General features: G+C 32.0%; 1 protein-coding gene across 1 annotated transcript; it reads right to left on the bottom strand.

The window, feature by feature from the left end:
* Window positions 1-1648: 1648 nt before the first annotated feature.
* LOC143203194 (sodium- and chloride-dependent glycine transporter 1) lies at window positions 1649-21611 on the bottom strand. The gene is made up of 12 exons (XM_076415330.1): window positions 21273-21611; window positions 21080-21211; window positions 19731-19885; window positions 19593-19675; window positions 14948-15215; window positions 10534-10637; window positions 8837-9074; window positions 7501-7629; window positions 3645-3845; window positions 3418-3588; window positions 3266-3362; window positions 1649-1803 (listed from the first exon to the last, which is right to left on the bottom strand). Exons 1-12 carry the CDS (start codon window positions 21451-21453, stop codon window positions 1736-1738), a joined length of 1827 nt encoding a protein of 608 aa, XP_076271445.1. The 5' UTR covers window positions 21454-21611; the 3' UTR covers window positions 1649-1735.

Below are 21611 nucleotides of genomic sequence, written 5' to 3'. Positions count from 1 at the left end.
TAACATATAGCATAATCCTCAAAATACTCTGTGTAGTAGGACTATTTCTCTAACTCATGAGGCTTCATCACCTTGAGTTCTTTTACTAGGTTTATATTGCCCAGGAGCTGGATAGCTTCGATGTCTACATGATTGAGTTATCTTTGCTTGTAGCTAGTGGCAAATTTGGAGATGGTTTAGTAAACAATATCCGACATCGGCACTACCAGCTACAATTACGTGCTTTTCTTGCTCTTGTTGGTACCAACTCTGACTTGAATGTTATGATTCTACATGGGTTTCAAGATACTCCCTTAAAACAAAAGTATCCGGATATCTTGTATTTAAATATATATGTACCGCATTTGAAGTTTTTATCCAAGTGCTGATATAATCAATGGATTTTCAGCGGCTTCTTTATTATTCTTTTATGTGACAATAAACGCATTGACATCAGCAAAAGTTGAGGTTGTTTCATATACACGATATGGGATATTACTGGTATAGAGTGTTGCTTTGTAGTATTCCTGCTCTTATTTATTTTATTTCAGAATAAACACCCTATTGATTAATTCTAAAATATCTTCTAATGATTTTTCAATAACTTTTGTGTTGCTACGTAATCATTGGTCGAGTGGTTTTCTTTTAATTCAAACTGATGACAAGGAAAACTCTCTTTTAAGTAGAAGCTCCGGTTTCATGTTGATGTACTAGATTTTCCGGCACTTATTGAAGACTTTACCATTTGGATTTTCGTAGAATAATTTGCTTCAGCTTCCGCGTCTATTAATATAGCTGTTCAGTCTCTCAGAGAGTCTTACTTTCAAAAATAGAGTTAAATCTGGGACATCAGTCTCAGAAATAATCTTATTGGCTGTCGAACTTGCAAGGGATTCATTAACCTCAATCCAATCGAATGTAGTATTTCTATTCTGGAACTTATTGTCTTGAACTACATTCTTCAATTTTTTACAATTTTTTTTTTAAACATGACTGATATCTTTACCTCACTGTATATAAAGAATACTCTTATATTATAATGTATATTTAAGTCTGTAGTCAATATAAGAGACTTTAAAATGCCCTAGAAGCTGTTGAATCGATAAAAACCATTAAAAAATTGAAACAAAAACTATGATTTTATTGATGAGTAACTCACAGATAGACACAAATGCTTACATTCACCTCACTGTTGTACAAGAAGCGTTTACATTGAACTTTCATCTAACTTTCTTTTCGGTGCTTGTCAAAACAATACATACTTGTACAAACTTTATACCAAAAGCATACAAAAGCACGTTTCATAATAAACAAACACTTAGAATTTAATTAAAATTGATTCGTATGGAACTATCATCCCTATTTTAACTTTGCTATTTTAAAAGGTTATGTCTTACCTTATGTAGACTTGCCGATCGATATTCTGAAACCTTGTATCAATCATCAAAGACTTCCTTTGCCTCCGAAAATAATTGTACTTCAAAAATAATTAAAATCTCTAAGAAATAGAAATAGTAAAGCATCCTGTGACCATATTGATGGTAATAATTAATTTTCTGATAAAAAATTAAACTTATATTTAATTAAATATTATTAAAGAAAAAATATTTATAGCAGGTAGAAATAATGGAGGTTAGATTCTAGTAAACTACGAATAAAAAACTATAAATTAACATTTTTTCATTTTTATTCAATAATATATTCTATAATATCGATATTTATCCTACACATTGTTTACAATTGATTCCCATCGTCATCACACAGTGGTGGTGGTCAATTCCATAAAACCTTGACGATGTGGATCAGCATCGTTTATTTTGTCATCTGAAACGAAGCAGATATAAAGTAATACCAAGGATAAGCTGGGGCCCTTCAGAAACAAATATCTAGGGTTAAAGAAATAATTTCCGCTACATAGCATGAACGTAAATATTGTTTTCACTTTATGTCTTTTTATATAGGGATATAAAACTATTATATTCAATTTTATAGTCAGTGATACAACTGATAGACTGTAATTATTCTTACAACATGTCATGTTTTACAGGATTAAAGTTATTTTTAAAAAACATATGTATAAAATGTCAAGATTAAAGATTCAGTGAAATCAACAAACAAAAAAAATTTAAAGAAATAAAGAAGATTGAAATGATTATTATATTAGAAGATATATTATTTTTTATTAATTACCAAATATTTCTTCTTGAGCATCTTGTCTGTATAGTTATATAGATTTGATAAAAGTATGGTTGTTATTTTGAAGGACGTCACTGAAGATATCACTCAGTATAAGAGTATTAAACACTTTAAAAATTTGTATACCATGATGTGCTTAGTAAAACATTTAATAGTAATAAACACATACAATAAAACTATAATTATGAAGGCTGTCAATTAATTTTAAAGCATTTTTGAAAGAAGGCTCATTGTTTGTGAATAAAGTAATGTCAAAGTTTGGAACATAAGCTTTACTTATTATGTATTATTTTGGTTTCCTATATGTAATACATTAGATATATTTATTCAATTTTGCTATTTTAAATTTTTAATTGAATTTTAAAAAATATGGTGTCAACTACTGACCCAAGATAAAATGTTTGATTATAATTTATTATTTTAGAGGAGGTATGTTTAATATGAGGAGTGAGGATACCAAAGAAAAAGTAAGAGAAAAATAGCGATTACAACACATTATTTGATAAGTCCAAGGTCTAACTAATAAAATTACAAATTTTAAGTAAAATTCAACTTTTTCATTATAATACTCTGTTTCGGAAATAATTCATTCAGTCAGAGGTTTTGTATGCTATAGTATTTTATTCATATGACCTAAATCTTTACAGCTAGTAGGCAATGGAGTCCAGATCCGGACTGTATGTCGGATGTTAAAGTAATCCGAATAATCGTTAGAAATAGTAAGTTATGGCAGATGCATTGGTTTAAAAAAAGATCTTTCACTAAATGCACTGCAATTTGTAAAATATACGTTAGTTTGTCATGAAATTTTGCCATAAATATTAGAACAATCCGGTTATATTTGAGCGATAACCTGTAAAAGTGAAAATGTGATACATAATGTATACTGCATGTTGTAAAATACGTATCCACCAAATGTTGGCTTTTCCGTTATACTTTATATTATAATCCTCACTGTTTGGCCCAGATCTACTGTCATTTACAAATTATTAATTACAGAAAACATGCATTTTTTAAAGATAAAATTGAAAATTAATTCACAGTCTAACGCTAAACAATTAACTCGTATAAAACCCGACTGTCAATTTACCTCTTCTTTTCATAACAACTTCTTTTAACCATTGTAGCCTTATCTTCAATTCAACAGGTCCCCAATATTGACTCGGTCGTAAAGATGCCTTTATTCTCTATAAATAAAATAATTCAAAAAATACCACCGTTATATATCACGACTAACATTACATCTACTAGATTTCCTTCTTGGTGATACATTAAATAATGACCCATATAAATAGGAATCCATGCCATGGACGCAAAACATGATAACCATCCAATATTAACAATCCAGTCAGGATATTCCTTACCGTTGTATGATATCCTTGTATTATACGTTAGTGTTATAACAAACATAATCTAAAAATTGGTTTATTTATAGTATAAATAGGATCTGAGTTTGACTAGTATTTTACAGTTAATATAAGGGGTGTTGTTATTTTCCAACTAACAGTCCAGTACCAGGACAGTTTTTCCTTGATCATAAATTCGATGTCCTCGACAAAGTTAGTCACTCCATAAGTCCATCCCACTATTACAACTTCTACTATTGATATGAAGATTATGCTAATTGATGCGGCATACCAATCTAAGAGTGATAACCAATACATTCCTGCCTAAAAAATATATATTATTTGTTACAGTATTTCTAGATACTCTTCGTGGCCACATATGACATTTGAGACATTTTTTAATTGTTTTAATTTGCGCCCTGTGGACTTGAATTAATGATTTCAACTTTAACATTTCTTTATTTATATTTAAATCAAAACTTGATCATCAAGCTTCATTGCTCCTTAGATAATATTGATGGGTTATCGGTATTAGGTGCTATCATGTATTTTGATCAACAATATTTCTTGGTAAATATGCGATTTATTAATGTAAACTACTGTTAAACAAATATGACTTTTAAATTTGATGATTTTGATGTTTTTGTTCATAAAATAACATTTTTCCATTTAAAATTATGGAATACTGAAAATTGTATTATCGACATTTATCACTTTTATTGTTTGTCAGGCATTTCATCCTATCAGATATCTTATGATGATGATGCTCTGTGATATCCCAAAGTTTATTTTAATTTCAACGATTTACGAGTAGTTATTTTGATGTCAATGATCGAGAACATATATTAGAAATAAAGGCATTAGTTTAAATTGCAACAATCAGTACACGGTTACATTATCCGAGGCAATAACAACTGCTATTTTAACTTGTGTAATACCTAGTGAAGAAGGTTTGAAGCCGTGCGGCGCCAACGGCAGCGTGTTGAGTGAGAAGTAGACACTCTCTCCAAGTGCCGGCGATAGATTTATGATGTCAATCACAAGAAAAGAATTTTTCTTATTGGACGACGTCGTATGACTTTTAATAGTATACTGTTTGTATACCTGTTCGTTACTATTGTATTTGAAGTTCTAATGCACCCAACGTACTCTCCAGGCATAACACTATTGTAATACTACTTTCAACCTGATCAAGAATTGCGAAATAGGACATGACTGTCCACAAATCCCCTAGGAGATCTTCTTAGTGTATGCATAGAAATTGTAGGAGCAACAATTTTTGTATAAGTTCCTCAAGGTTTCTTTTTGACTTGATTTCGAAGATAGAGTAAAATCTTAATCATAAATCACAAGATGATTTTTTCGCTGCCAAAGATATACGGGCTTGGCATCCATAACACTTACAAAAGTAAAACATAAAGTAAAAATAATCAGAAATCATAAAAAAAACACCAATAAAAATGTTAAATAATTTACAATGAATCAACACTTCCAAATCAAAACAAACAGAAATTATTAGCCCGGCAAAAATATTTCTTATTACTGCTTTCGAAACGCTCAAGAATTGCGAAAATGGGTCGATAATTGGAGCGCTTCCAGACCAACATTGTTTTTTTGAAACGGTATCGACATATAGCCAGACAGATGGGAAAACATTGTAGAAAATAATGGAAAATATTTTAATTAATATAACAACTCAATTGAATATTCCCCGGCCTACCATAGTAAAACACATTTTTTTTTTGTAAAATTAGTTTTTTTATATTCAACATAATTCCCTTCAAGGGTCATACACTGATTATAGAGACCCAATACAACTTATGTAGTACGATTTGTCCTTTGCTTCAAAATAGGCTTCAGTTTCGGCGATCGCCTCATTCAACGAAAATGTCTTCCCAGAGAGCATTCTTTTGAGATCTGAGAACAGGAAATTATCGCTGGGAACACATCTGGAGAACGATAGATGAGGAAGCAATTCGAAGCCTAATTCATGGATTTTTGCCATCGTTTTCACTGACTTGTAACACGGTGCATTGTCTTGGTGAAGCTGCACTTTCTTTTTCTTCAAATGCGCCCATTTTCGGCGATTTCGTCCTTTAAACGGTCCAATAACGCTATATAATAGTCGCTGTTGATGGTATTTCCATTTTCAGGGTAGTTAATCAAAATCATTCCATGCGCATCCCAAAATACAGCCGCCATAACCTTGCCAGCCGATTGTTACGTTTTTCCACGCTTTGGAACGGGTTCATCTTGTGCAGTAAACTCGGATAACTGTCGATTGGACTTCGGAGTGAAATGATGGAGTCATGTTTCATCCATTGTCACATATCGACGCAAAAATTCGGGTTTATTACGCTTGATCATCTTCAAACACAGCTCCGAATCATCAACTCGTCGTTATTTTTGGTCAAATGTGAGCTCGCGCGGCATCCACTTTGCTCAGAGCTTTCTCACACCCAAATATTCGTGAATGATATGATGTACACGTTCAGTTGATATATTTAGAGTGTCTCCTTTTTAGTTCAATTTCAATTTACAGTCAACAAAATCATTTTGTGGATTCTTTTAATGTTTTGGTCGGTAAAATCTTTTTTGGGCGTCCACTGCGTCACCGCCTTCGGTGCTCATTTCATTATGTCTAAACTTACCAATCCTTAATGGTTGATTTTCCTGAGGCAGTGTCCAGAAACTCGGCATCAAGCCAATTTTTTGCTTCACTGTATTTTCTCCATCCAAAAAGCAATATTTTATCAACACTCGAAATTCCTTTTTATCCATTTTTTTCACAATAACAAAAGTTGCGTCACTCAAGATGCTGTAATTTACAAACTAAATCCGACAGCTGTCAAATTTATGCACGCACCTTTTGAGGGTTAGGGCTAACTAAAAACATATGGATTTAATTCTACTAGCGCCATCTATGTGCCAGGTCGGGGACACGACTGAAATTGATCAGTACGCATGCAAGTACTTAATAGTTAAAATAACAATTTATATATTGGACTATAAGTTAATTTTAAAGGATTTACAAGTTAATTGTGTTATTATATATCAAATTGCATCGAGTATATATAGTAACAAACCAACTTCATGTTGAACCCTCACTTTTCTTTTCACTCACTTCTTCACTTCTGGGCATGTAACATTTAGTCGGAGTGAACACAGAATTTTTTCAAAGCTTTAGAATTATCTGAATAGAGAAAATCGCATTTGCTCCACAATTTCAAAAAATACGTTCAAGACAAAAAGTGTTCTGAACATCGCAGTCGACTACAATTGATTCGTTTCAACCGAGAGTTGTGCGAAAAATGTCCGGACTACAAGCAAAGATAATGCTATGCTTCACCATGAGAACGCTTGGACAATTGTATTACAAAACACTTAAATTGGAAGTGCCATCCCACTCGCCGCGTTCTTTAGACTTTTCTTCTTCTGATTGCTAGTTGTTCCGATATGCGAGTCGGAATCTGTCTGAGCAACGCTTCAGTCTTCTTATGAAGATACCAATAAACGAGTCGATTTGTGGATAGCTGCAAGCGAAACATCATTTTGTCGAGATAAAATACGTAAATTGCAGAAATATGGGAAAAGCAGGGAATATCGACGGACAATACTTTGAATAAAATAGGATGTATCTATTTTCCACAATAAATCTGTAAATTAAAAAATAATCCTTTAAAATAACTTATAGCCGCAATGACTTTATTTGTGCCATTAAAAAAAAACATTTTATCGATCTGAAATATATCGTATCAAATCCGGACAACAAAAATATCATTAACTTTACTGGAAATAGTTTTATTATGATTAGAATTTCTACGACGCTCTATTTTCCTGACAACTCCGAACCAAGAACACACAAACATACTCGCTTCTTGGAAAAGCTGTAAGAATTCTATTATACCGTCATATATAAAGCATCGCTGTGCCCGTCTCGAAAAATTACAATAAAATATAAGAAAACGTCGATGCTTACGTCCGTGGTAAATATTGTGGAGCAAGCCCACATAACGGCACAAAAGAGGAACGCTATTGTCGTTTTGTATTTCCTCAGGTAAGGAAATTCATCCGTGACGCTGGTAATGACTGCCTCGTTGGATACGAACTGGAAGAAAAGGAACTTTAATTAACAACAGATTTTATCTTAACTCCATAATAACAGTGAATTTTAGAGTTCGTTTCTCTCTCCCACACATCTGGCATTGAGAAAATGCCTGAAAGAAACAAGTGTTATGTATAAAATTTATTAAATATTTGCTCTAATAATTGTATGAGATATACACTGTATATATACATATTTATATCATTATATATATGTATGTATATATATATATATATATATATATATATATATACATATACATATATATGTATATAATGATACAAATTATCCAAAGTTGTTTTGAACATACGTCATTAATGTGTTTACTGTATTGCCTGCAGCAATTTGTATATTCGTCATAGAATCAGACAGTACCTTCCTTCTCATTTTATTCTTGTTAAAAAGAGATACAAAGCTGTCTGATACGTTTGAGCGCGTAAACGAACCAACCGTGTGAAAGTCGTCCGGTTGTCGAATGTATGCAAAATTCTTCAAAATAATAGTGATAAAAGGTTATCAATCGACAAACGTTGTCTTATGGCTTTGCTTGTTCCTTTCTTTTACTATTTCTTTGTCGTTACTTTAAAGAACATATTAGGCAAATAATTTTAACATACTTGCCCATTAACACAAATTAATAGTATTAGTAAATTATGCAAAACTAGATTTTTTGTTTACTCACAAATTTTAGGCCATTATCTGGGTGTTCTCTATATATTTATAAGCTTTAATTACCTAACTATACTTTTTATCATATAACAAACCACAAAACATATTATATTACAATTACTATATTCCATAACCAACCTCTTCTATCACCTATTTGTTTGGTTAGATGATAACAAAATAACTACCATTATTAACTATGTATGTCAAAATAAGAGTATTACAATCAAGCCGGAATAAATAATATTTGTGAACTGACTAAATAAATGTGAATGTCATTTTAATTTTTAATTGATGACCTAATAGAATATTTATACTTATATATAATATTTTTAATTAGATTATTTACTGTTTTTAATGTTCATATCACGTCATTATACAGAAATAAAAAAATTACAATTTCCCCTTTGGGTAGTTCATTAAATAATCTAATAAACCACCCTCTATAGGGGGTAATTAGAAAACCGCCAACGTCCTAAAAATGAAAAAATATCCTTTTCGCGATAAAGTTGGATTAATTAAAATATTTTGTTATAATTCTTACCACGCTGCCAAGTCCGAGAAAAAATATCATGAGGAAGAAAAGTATCGCCCACAAATTGGACCACGGCAACAGGCTTATCGCTTCAGGGTAGGTGATGAAGGCCAGGCCAGGTCCTCCGGTTGCTGCCGATGATACCGGTATACTGGTCTTGGCCGACATGAAACCCAGAACGGAGAATACCACGAAGCCGGCCACTATGCTGGTCGCGCTGTTACACAGAGGTACGACTATAGAGTCCCTGGAATATGTTGTGAGTATAACACAAACTACTAGTTAATATTTTTATAAGAAATCATTGTTTTATTTAAGAAGCACATGGCATACATATTTAAACACTGCTACACTGAATATTAGTATGGGTATGATCACTAAAATATCTCAAAAAATGAAAAACAATATAACCTTGGGTTCACTAAAAAGAAACCGTCTTCATACGAAGCGGGTAACCAATCAAGATCCTTGATATTACCTCCGTCATAGATGAAATATATGAAATGTATAAAAACAGTGAGTAGTTTTTTCATTATAAACTATAATAATTCAGAGAAAACTGGTAGCGTGTAGATGTAGAGCATGCTTTCATATACTGTCGGGTAATATAAGAATTTAATGGTGTAAAGATAACATTCGAAAATATATAATGGAACTTCCAGACATTTCTCTTGAAAGTATAAAATTTTTGAAACCATATAACAGAATCAATGTTAAATTGCTATTTCAATTTGTATATTTAGATGAGACATGGGTATTTCAGAATGAGACATTGGGTCACAATGTTGAAGTAACAATTGATTAGGTTTTGTTACTTATAATATTTATTAATAATTAACTGCAGATATATTGTTCATCATGCTGAAAACAGGAATGATTATATTCCTGGCGCAGTGTTAGTGTTTTCCTTTAAGTCCTAGGATGACTACAATGGAGAAATGAACTAAAACATGTTTTTGCTATGGTTCTAAGCTTTTAATGAACTTGGAGCAATGATCAGTGGTTGTTATGGACAATCCACCATACCATAGTACACTATTGGAGACGATCCCAACAAGTGCATCGACAAAGGCTATGACGTGACGTAAGTTTACTGTTTTATTAAACGGATATAGTTTAACTATACTAAAACAAAACATTTTTGTCTGTTCAAGCTCCGGGTAGATAACATTTAACGGTTTTATGTTCACGTAATCACACTAGATGTTTATTCACAAAAAATTTAATTTTTTCGCTGACTGTTGGTATCTTTAGATTCTTGACAATGATTTCTAACATACGATGATTTTGAAACAACTTTGGTTGAAAAAATCCTTTTGAAAATATCCTCTCCATATCTCCTGTAATATATCAATACCATGAGAAAAGAAAAGAAAGAAACTTTGGAGCATTTAACTGTTCAACAACTAAGGAATTCTCCACTGAACTAAGCTCAGAAGGTCTTGGTTTGCTCAAAAGTTGACTAACCATTTACTGAATTCCGCAGAGTCTACCATTAATTAAAAAAATATACTCTCTTTGACGCATTTATGTTAAATCTCCATCCAGCAAATGAATATTGAGTTAATAGTAAGTTCTTTAACTACTTTTACCGAAATTTCTTTTTTCTCATGCGTACATACTGAGTAATAAATGTTGAAATTTAGATAAACGTTACAAATTTCTTGGTTATGCTTACCATCACTAGGCTTTACTTAAGTACTTACAGTTTATTGTTATTGTAAAACTTATTATAACTAGCCATGTTAATAATTCCTCCCCAGCCTGGCCCTAAGGAGAAAAAAATTTGAACTGCGGCATCACACCAAATCTAGAAATAAAAAATAGAATAAACATCTACTCATTTTTATTTTCACTGTATAAATTTGTTATTCCTTGAATTATGTGAATGTATGCGCTGTAGATATAAAGAAAAATATTTCGAGGTATCATCACATATAATTCTCTACATGTAAAGTTAAATAAAAACAATGAACAAAAATAATAAAAGTAAGTGAAGATGAAGTATCACCGGAAAAAATTGGGTCCGTGCTTTGAAAAGTATATTTAGTTAAAATTAAAATAACCCATTGGAGAACTTAAAATTAAACAAAGTTGTAAGCCGGCTTGGTGACGCAGTGGTAAAGGCGATGGGACGGTCCTCCTGCTGGGGCATGGTCGTAAATTTATGTTTGTGATTGTTTAAAATTTGTGAATGTTCTAGGCAAGAGTGTAAAATCCTACAAGCAAAATGATCCCAGTCACGCCAGTAACCAGGCTGGGTAAGACAGTATACCTTCTGGGATAATTTCTAAAGTTGGTCACTCGCTAGTCGGTATGCTTAATGTTGAGGACCGTGGTTCGGAGCTCACGTTAAACTTTAGGCCCAGTCTAGATATACCCATAGTTGGTAAAAGGAGACTTTAAAATATATAAAAAATTGTAAAGAATATGTTATTAAAAAAAAGTATAAAAAAATTGTTGAAAAAGTAGTAGAAATTGTTTTAGTTTAAAACTCAAGGTTTAACTTTTTTAATTTAATTTTAATCACACTAGCCTATTTAACAAATCTAGCAAATTTTAATATTTAGTGTCCTATAATGACATCTAAATAGTTTTGTATATCTTATGTACCGATAATATCATTCGTACCATCATTGATTCAAGAAGTCGTCATTTCTTTGTCTTGTTATTTCTAGTCCCATATATAACAAAAGTTATATCCATATAATGGATATATTAAAATTCGCTAAATCCTTTAAAATAAAATCCGTATTCAGGGTAACGTAAAATTAAAAATAACCTTTTATTTGTTTCAATTCTGCGGCACCGTTTCCTTGATCCCATTCCATCTCGCTCGATCATCGTCGTAATGTAAGTAAGGCCCCATTTAAATTCAGCAGAGGAAAGCGGAATTGTCTAGATGTCTCTGAACAATCAGATAAATGAGATAAACAGGAAAACTGCCCCTAAGTGGTTTTAGCATGGAGTTCTCTTGATTTTTCAGGTCGGTCCTGAGAATTCTCGTTGTTATTATATGATGGTGTAGAGAAGAATATAATTCAAGAAAAATAAATAGTATAGTTGTAGTAGTACGATTTTCAGTAAGTTTGCGTACAATTATCTACTCGTTAATAGCACAATTACAAAAACCGACGCTAACTTAATATATTCCATCTTCATAAGAACATAATGAAACCTTTATGATCGAGATAAATTTAAATTAATTCTGTGTAAGTGTTCGAGTAATTGAACAAAAACGCATCTCAATACAACTTTTAAACTGATTAAAAATAAGTAAAATAAGAGCCATTTTGTCATCAGAAATAATAGCATCTTAATTATAAATCAAAACAAAAGACTAAAGGGATGGCTCATTCAACCGCAAGGCGAAATTGTCGTCATAAATCTTCAGAATAATGTGTTATCATTGAGTTATAATCAGTTCTACTTTTCTTTTCGTTGGTACCATAAAGATTTTTTAGGTGAAATCATATGACAAATACTCCAAGTAACATCGAAGTGCTTTAAAAATTTGAAACATTCGCATTCCAAAGAATATGATGGTTAAAAAACAATAAGTGACATCAATGTTTTGTAGCCCTGCTGATTTCTGTTTGATTTAAAATCCCAAATTTTATAATTTTATGTTTTATTTCTAGTAAATTTACAGTAATCCTACTTTTACTTTAAAATAAATGTATTTTCAATAATCTCTTTATATATCTGTATGATTCTCAAATAAATGGCCTAATCATGATATGATACAACAGCTCATGTGGAAAAAGCACGATAAGAAGAACCTATCACAAACATGAGGCTCAAAAATATGATGGTTGTCAGACAATCAGAATTATCACTTCATCACAAATTATTATTATACAAACCTATCTTGAAGCTAGTTCGAATCTATGGTACCCCATGATGTATTAGAATTTAATACATCTATTAGACTAGAGCCATTTTTTTCTCCTTTGTCAATCGCCTCACTTTTCTCTAATAACTTTCGTAGGTTTCATTGCATTCGTTTGATCAACAGAGTCAATCAGGCAGTGAAGATATTAAGCCATTTGTGAAAATGCACCAAGTGAAATTGCGTGAATATAAAAAAACCGAGCTAGTATGACTACTCGACAACAGTGGACCTATCCAGCTTTAAAGAGACAGAAAGCCTTTGCATTATAAAAATATATCGTGTTTTGGACTTACATGGAATGCAACAAAGGCATGTTTACTGACGACATCTTTCAATTACTGACGTTTACTTAGATAAACTTATGTTAAAATGAACGAAAATATCTTGTCTATGTGAACAAATGTATAGCATTCAGAACACTGGTTCAAAAATGTTTTGAAGCCTAATTCTTTGAAGGTTTTAGGGTGCCAACTGTGATATTCTTAGCTCTATGGGACATATGCGCCTGTAAATGTTTACATTGCAAATACATAGTACAAAATATTAAACAATAAAGAAAATAAATTTGACAACAAATAGATAAAACGTCGTTGCGTCGTAACTGAAAGAAGGTGCTTTGATTCAATAGAATTTGACGTGCTAAAAATGTAAAAGACCGGGGAATTAAAAATCGCCATAAATGCTGCTGTTTGTTTCCGACACTCGCTGACCATAAAAAATTAACCCCAAGTCGTTAATCAAATCGCCCCCAAGATTAGTAATCTAAGATATCTTCTATTAGCCAAAATGATGTTTGAAACTACGACTAAGTACGACAGTTTTGTTATATTTTGAAAATAACAGTGTAACTTTTCAGAAATTACAAAATTTTGTTTAGTAAATCGAAGAAACCTTTTTTAATTTTGTCCAAATGAACATTTCCTTTTTGTTTATGTATTATATATTAATTATAACAATAATAGTTGATGATGTTAAATTTGCACAATTTCTTTTAATATTACAGTTAAAATGGACGAGAAATGAAAAGGAAACAATATTACTTAAGGCTGATTACTACATACACGAATCAAGTGTAATTTATATATTTAACAGCAGTAACAATTACGCGTCATTAAATCCTATCTACACTAAACTGCAATATTTATAAATAACCTTATGATTATATGCAACTACACAACCAGAATGTTTAGAGTCAAGCAAGAAGAAGCTTACTCTACAATAAAAGAAGCTAATTTACGGTCATTCAAAATCATTTTGTGGATTTTTTAAATGTTTTGTTCGGTAACAACCTATTTTGGGCGTCCACTGCGTTCACCGCCTTCGGTGCTCATTTCACTATGTCCAAACAAAATAACAAAAGTTGCTTCGCTCAAAATGCTATAATTCACAAACTAATGATCCAACAGCTGTCAAATATATATATATATATATATATATAAACACGCATCTTTTGAGGGTTAGGGTTAGCTAAAAAAACATGATTTGGGATTTAATTCTAGTAGCGCCATATGTCAGACTTTTTCATTGACCTGTTATTATTAACAATGGCAAGGCTCACGTGTTACCCCACTGGTGACCAGCAGAAGATACAAAATGATAAATGATGTCAAAATTGCATTCGAGAGTGGCTGAAAATGAAGTTGATAGGCTTAGAATGCAATTAGTTGGTACATATCAAATAACAGCAAGCTACACAATGAAATTGAGCGATTTCATTGAGCACTGTTACCACTAACACATGGACATCATCAACTCTCAATAATGTATTTTATGGGCAATGAATATAAATACAACGAATCTGATCGGGCCGAAACATTCACCGGAAAACAACGAAGTGTTTATTGCTATTGTCAAAGAAAGTTTACAAGATTCATATAGGTCATATTAATTTCATTGGATCATCTTGTGTAATCCAAAGATGTAAGTACATACAAGTTTTGAATTGTTTTATATTATAAAAATTCAGCTGCTTGATTAATAAAAAATAAGTAAAAATATATGAAACATTTTGGGAAAGTTCACACGTAAACATTGTTTTAGTTTAAATCAAGATAGCTCAAGTTAGGTTATTTAGGTATTTTCAAAGGCTAGTATCTTAATAAACTAATTTTATCTACATAATGAATGTTTGCTAAAAGGCTCTTGTTACCCTTAACGTTAAATATTTTCATTTTGCACATTTTTTTTATTTAAAATGTTTTCATTTATATATATTTGATGCTTACCTTAAAATTAGTGAGTTGCTCCCATTGAGGATAGATATAGTAAACTATACCCTTGATGGCACCGGGTAAAGTAAGTCCTCGGACTAAGAGGACGAAGAGGATGAAAAACGGGAAAGTCGCTGTGAAGTATACGGCCTTTCCGATCGATTTTACACCATTGCTCATACATAAGTAAGTAGCAGCCCATGCGACCGTATTGCATATGAACAGAGGCCAAACGATCTTGTTCATCTCTTCTACGCTCTCTGATATATGGAGAATTTCGTGGCTGAAAATTCAAATTTACTTGTTTTTAGATTGAAGTTGAAAATAGAGCGGATATTATATAAGTAAGCAGAGATGCAATATTTTATAATATGAAAAGCATCAACTTTTACGTCAGAACTATATTAGCAAAATTGTTATTATGGTGAACCAACAATAGCTTCTTATGTAATGTTGTATTCACAAGGTGTTAGAATTTCAATAATTTAATAAAGCACATCTTGAATGGACATTGCCAACTTACAAATAAGTCAATCAAGTTTCTTTTCAAGAAACGAATTGTGAAGATCGCTCTAAAATTATTATATTAGGGTGGGGGAAAATAATTTCGTCTTTCCTAATAAATGGTTGTAAGCTACTCATGGTGTTCAACGAAGCCATACTATAGAGGGTTTAAAAGATAAAAGTTAATAGAACGTTCTAGTTACGTCAGTAGAGCAGCAAGTACAATAATTTGGAGAAATATCTTTCAGTATATTGCCCTTCGGTATTACTACTCCATCTTCATCATCTTCGGGGAAATAACCTGAAGAACTAATTGTTTTAGATGCTATCCATACATTGACTAATTTTTTGAACACATTTTTAAAACTGGCGGATATTATAATGATCCCAAAACCTGGGAAGAGCTATATATGGTGTATCCTTTTATTTCAGACCAAGGCAAGGGACACCTTTACATTGTAAAAGGGACAGTGGAACCAATACAAGGAAGTACTAGAGGCCGGTTACTACCGCAGATCTATGAATGTTTCCCTGTTTAAATTTTTTTCATGATTCGATTGAAGTGTTACTGTATATTTAGCGAAAAAAATCACTCTTTTGCCCTGGCCAGGGGATTGACTAGGCATGATTCCATAGAAACACATGGGAACTCACCAAACGGACGTTTGGAAAAGAAGTCATTACCACCAAGCAGCAGTTGATTGAAAGTCTCATCAGAAAATGGTATTATACCTCCAAACATCAGGAAGATACAAAAGCATGTAATGATAGCGTACTCCAACGCATAGAAGCCATCGCATCCAAGAAAGGGTGGCATCACTAAATACCACAATTAATGTTTATATATTTTTTGTAGTTTTTAGGATTCTAATAGATTAGAGACACAAATAGAAATAATAAAGAGACCCCCAACTAATAACCTGTTACAGAAATCCAATTAATCTAGAAAATTAAATAATCTCAATGTTGTCTCTAATAATTTGACCATCCACTGTATAATTAAATTGTCATATATTTAACAAAAAGTATAAAATAATTTTATATTCTATACTTTCCCAAATATTAATTGTTAAGTTACTTAAATCCTCGCTTGGCCTTTTTAAATCCTCGCACTAAGAATTATATATTCATTTTTCTCAAATGAGTCATATAAACATTGACCAAAAGCGAAGATTGTAGGAGAAATCTCGATTTAATTTGCATATATTCATACTTCAAAATTGTCTCTGTTTACTATTGTGAAGCTGGTTTTAATATTTGAAAGATTTTTTGAAAAATCCAAGAGTCAAAAGAACATTTAAAGAATATTAGAAAATATTCATGTAAACCTATCTAAGCGCTATCTACTGGATCAGATTTATAACTAAACCCACTCTAATACCTAGAAGATACTTAAAAATAAGTTAAGATAGTAGAAGCCTTAAAACAAAAATATTATTCTAAGAATAGATTGAAGGTGCTGTCCACGAATGTCACCTAACAAAGTTATCTGATACCAAAATGTATAACTTGTATAAACTAGAATTATACATAATAAGTATTTGCATAATTTAACTAAAATAATTAAATGTTTTTAATATTTGCTAGATTGTGTGTTTTATCTTATATAAAGCATATTTAAGAATTAAACATAATCATATATTTACTTCCAACAACAAAACATTTTCTGACGACACAATTATTATGGTAAAAGATATATCTCTACCTAGGGCAACAGAAAAAGTGTAAGTGGCAGTCAACAAAACCTACAAATGGACGAAAGATTGGAAAATTCAACTTAATAGCTCCAAATCTGTCTACGTTAATTTTGCATTGCGGCGAAATAATAAAAACTGAATTATATCACTCAATGCCCGATTCCTCAAGCAGAATCATAATAACCAAGCTAAATACCTTGGAATCCATTTTGACGGTAGACTAAATTGGAAATATCACGTTAGACAAAAAGCAAAACACATTAGAACCAAAATAAAACAACCATACTCATTAGTCGGAAGATATTCTCAACTTGATCTAAAATTAAAGAGGTTGATCTATAATACAATTATAAAGCCAATTTGAACCTATGAGGTGCAAATATGGGGTTGCACTAAAAATTCAAATCAACTAATCATACAACGCTATCAAAACAAGGTTCTTCGATTTATTACCAATGCCTATCGCTACGTAACCAACGACGAACTGCATGATGACCTGGAAATCAAATAGATTTGCGAAGTTATCCAAGATTTCGCCTTGAAACACGAAAGAAGATTACTAAATCGTACTAACGTGGAAGCAATACAACTGCTGGATAGTGCGCAGGGTATCAGGAGATTGAAGCGAACAAAACCATACGAACTTATATAAAGTGTATACTTCTAGTGTAAACTATAGCTATAAGTTACTATAATTTAATTATTGAGGATAACATATTGATATATTTTCTCGCACTCGTCTTGCTTGTAAATGAATCCAAGTGTTGCAACGCAAATTTATTATGAATGGTTGGGACAGCCTGTAAAATGCAAGTTGAGCTAATTGTAGAATTCTTTCGATTCTATTGTTACAGGGTCTTAAGAGAGGTTTTAATATATATGACATGGAAAAGAATTACGACCTGATAAAAAACATAACGTTCGCAGTATATTGAACGTCTGGTAAATATACACAGGCAAAAAGATACCAAGTAAACAGAACAGACGTGTTCAACAAGGATGATTCCCATCAGCTCGTTGTCAAGTGTTTAGGATAACGAGGGTTTAAGTACCGAGGCTAGACGAAACGTGTTGGATGTTAGACCTGCTAGAGGACTCTTTAGGGCGCCTAACCATAAATATATCAAGTGATACGAAATCGTGGAATTTTTGGGAATTCCTTAAGAGTCCGAAACGCACATGTTTTATCAACGTGAGAAGTTCCTAGCTGGAAGAGTGTTTCCCACCCAGATATTCTTAGCGAATTGGGGTACAGAAAAGGGTTTCTTGGACCAGCCTTGTCCACCGCCACCAAGAACCCGAGGGAGGTGCTTCAGCGATAAAATAGTTTGTATCCACAACGAGAATACAGTCTGACAGTAATTTGCATGAACACCGAAGAAAAGAGTGTTATTGAAAAATAAGAAGAATAAAGTATTGCTGAGAGAAAATATTGAATTGAAAGGAGAAGAAAGAATTGAATGAGTATTAATTGAAGGAATCATTGTATGAATTGAAGTATTATTGAAAGCACAGAATTCCTGTCTATATCAGCCAATCTACACCTTTCGTTAATAGTAAGTACATGCGATTTAAATCATAATCCTTCTCCCATGACGTATTAAGTAATATCTTTTAAATGTATATATGTTTATTCTTTATTATCAATTAAACAACTCGACTTTGGATATTAATTTACTCAAGGAAGAGAGAAAATAAATTGTATTTAATTTACAACCTTGTTTTCTCTCCCGCATCTCAACAAGTACATAGGAAAAGTATTAATAATTATTAATAATAGATATTATTATTAATAATTATTAATAAATTAATTGTAAATTAAGATTTTACTAAGCGTATCTAATGAAGATGCTATAAAATAAAAAATATATATATATATATATATATATATTTACTGATAAATATTCCGTAACTAATTCTACCAACATATATAACTTGTATAAACTAGAATTATACATAATTACTATTTGCATAATTTAATTAAAATAATTAAATGTTCAAAATATTTACTGGATAGTTTGTTTTATCTTAAATAAAGTATATTTAAGAGTTAAGAATAGTTAAATATTTACTGCAAAATATTCCATAACTAATTCTAACCGCAATTATCTCGAACAAGAAACAATAAATCTGAATCAAACTGGGGTGGGTATGCATCGCGAATAACTGCTACGTGATTCCACCGAGATGTAATATCAAACTCTATTTCCATAATTGCTCCATAGGAAATTCCGGATCATTCCGAAGCCGTTGGGGTATCGAGTTTAATACACGATCAGTTAAGAATTTCCGAATTCTAATAGTCTTATGCAAATAAGCAAAATAAGACCATATGATGCGCATAGCTTAGGGGGTCAGATTTGGAAACTTGCTAATAGCAAATGTTGGAAATTTCCATAATATTTAACCGAGTCTCGCGTTACAAATTGCTTAAACGTGTTAACGTAATTGAAACTTACTTGAAAAATTCATCGGCTGATGTCTTGAGTCCGACAGTGGTCAAGTTAAGACTCGAAGCAGTTGATGGATCCAAGAGGTCCAGCTGGTGAAGGAAATGGGGTTATTTTTAGTGGGTAGATTAGGTTGAATGCTGATACCTCGATACAGTTAGGTGTGTTCCAGTGGTTGTTGCATGATGACCATGGTAGTTTTGGTTCAAGGCAGTAAGTTAAGAAAGAAAGAGCGTAAGCACATAAAGTTACCCAGTATATGGTAGTTATAAAGTTTACTGTTATCATGGCTATACCAGCACCTAAAAATAAACACAAAAAATGCCTAGTAGTGGTTTCTATATATATATATATATATATATATATATATATATATATATATATATATATATATATATATATATATATATATATATATATATATTATCCAAGCATTAATTAGCACTCCAGGATGCATTTACATCTGGTAAATCAGCTAAAGACTAAGATTATTAGCTAATGTAAAGACGTTGATGCAACACAATTTTAGCTAGACTAAAATTACTTTTGATATTATTTTCTCTAAATTTGTACAATTAATTACCCACTTTTATTACCGGAGAGGTATTCGAACCACTGAAGCCTATCGTACAATATATCTCAAATTCAAAATAGTTTCAATTTAAGACACTTAGATGTGAACAAATGGTAGTCGGATATGAATAGACCTAGTTTATATGGTGAGCACATCAAAACTTCCTAGCCAATACTTTTCAGTACTTGAAGAGTCATTATAAATGCGTGTAGATCATTTTGCACTATTTCAACATGGCCATTTCCTTGCTTACTAGATAAAGAAAGAAGAGTTCATTGGGGTGTGAATTGACCGGCGATGGAAATTTGTTATACTAAGATAATAAAATGTATGGGTTAGTCGAGGAGCTATCCACATTAACATCGAAATATAATATTCATGGACTATATTAAGTCTTGCTTTTGATGAGATCAGTAAGGTGTAGTTTATTACCAGCTCTAAAAATTGAATGAAGCTATTCACATGACATATGAAACAATGACAATGACGTCCAAGGTATTGTGGAGTATGCACTGTTACATATCGAATGAAAACTTATTGCCGTACTCAGCGTAGGGTATAAGCATAGCTTCTGATTAACACTTGCTCAGATCGATTCATAGCTGGACTGGTATACTTTGAATAAATCAGAAAATATACCGATGATTATTCTTTCGAAAGTTATAGCAAATGATGGAAAACATTTTAATTAGTATATATTGTACCAATTTTTCTCAATAAAAAAATTTTTTAAATGAAAAATGATCATGGTAAAATAAAAAATATGGAATATATGAATTTTTTTTTGAAAATGCGTTAAGTTTTTATACATCTCCGTATCAGCACGAAATACTAATAATAAATTAGAAAGTATTTTTGATTCAAAAAAATACTCAGATTGGTTTTCACAAAAACGATCTCCTATTCTTCGTGATCTTCTTACCTTTAAACAATGGAGCAATTTTAAAAACCGTTATGCAGCCACTACTAGAAAACTGCCCCAAGCTGGTTTCCATAAAATAGAGCGGCACGCCGCAGAACACCAGCATAATTAGATAGGGTATCAGAAAGGCGCCTGCAACATACGCGTCTTCACCAGAAGAACCAACCCATTTTCGCCGCAATAAAAATCTTACCACCACCGCTACGGTAGCATAAATAAGGAAATCTCCATACGTTTCCAATTCCGATGGCGTAGCCCAACGATGACAATATAAATTCCGTTTTATTCGCCCATTTTTCACGTTTTGAATGATCTTTATTGTTGTCATCGTTACTTTCACTATATCGCCAATTAGGTTTACCATCGTCCGTCATCCCTGTCACTCGGACTCCCTTATTATTACCTCCACGGAGTTATTACCGACGCTTCGGTGAACGGAACGAGATATGCACTCGATGGCGGCGACGGCTTAGGAGGCAACTGTTGTGCTAGATCTAAGACCGTCCTCAATTGAATAATGACTTATTTGGTA

This window comes from Rhynchophorus ferrugineus, unplaced genomic scaffold, assembly GCF_030347505.1.
Source record: "Rhynchophorus ferrugineus isolate W39M unplaced genomic scaffold, kcgeb_rfMv2 rfM9, whole genome shotgun sequence".
In the NCBI taxonomy this organism is placed as follows: domain Eukaryota; kingdom Metazoa; phylum Arthropoda; class Insecta; order Coleoptera; family Curculionidae; genus Rhynchophorus; species Rhynchophorus ferrugineus.
This window is presented reverse-complemented; position numbering and strand designations above follow the sequence as displayed.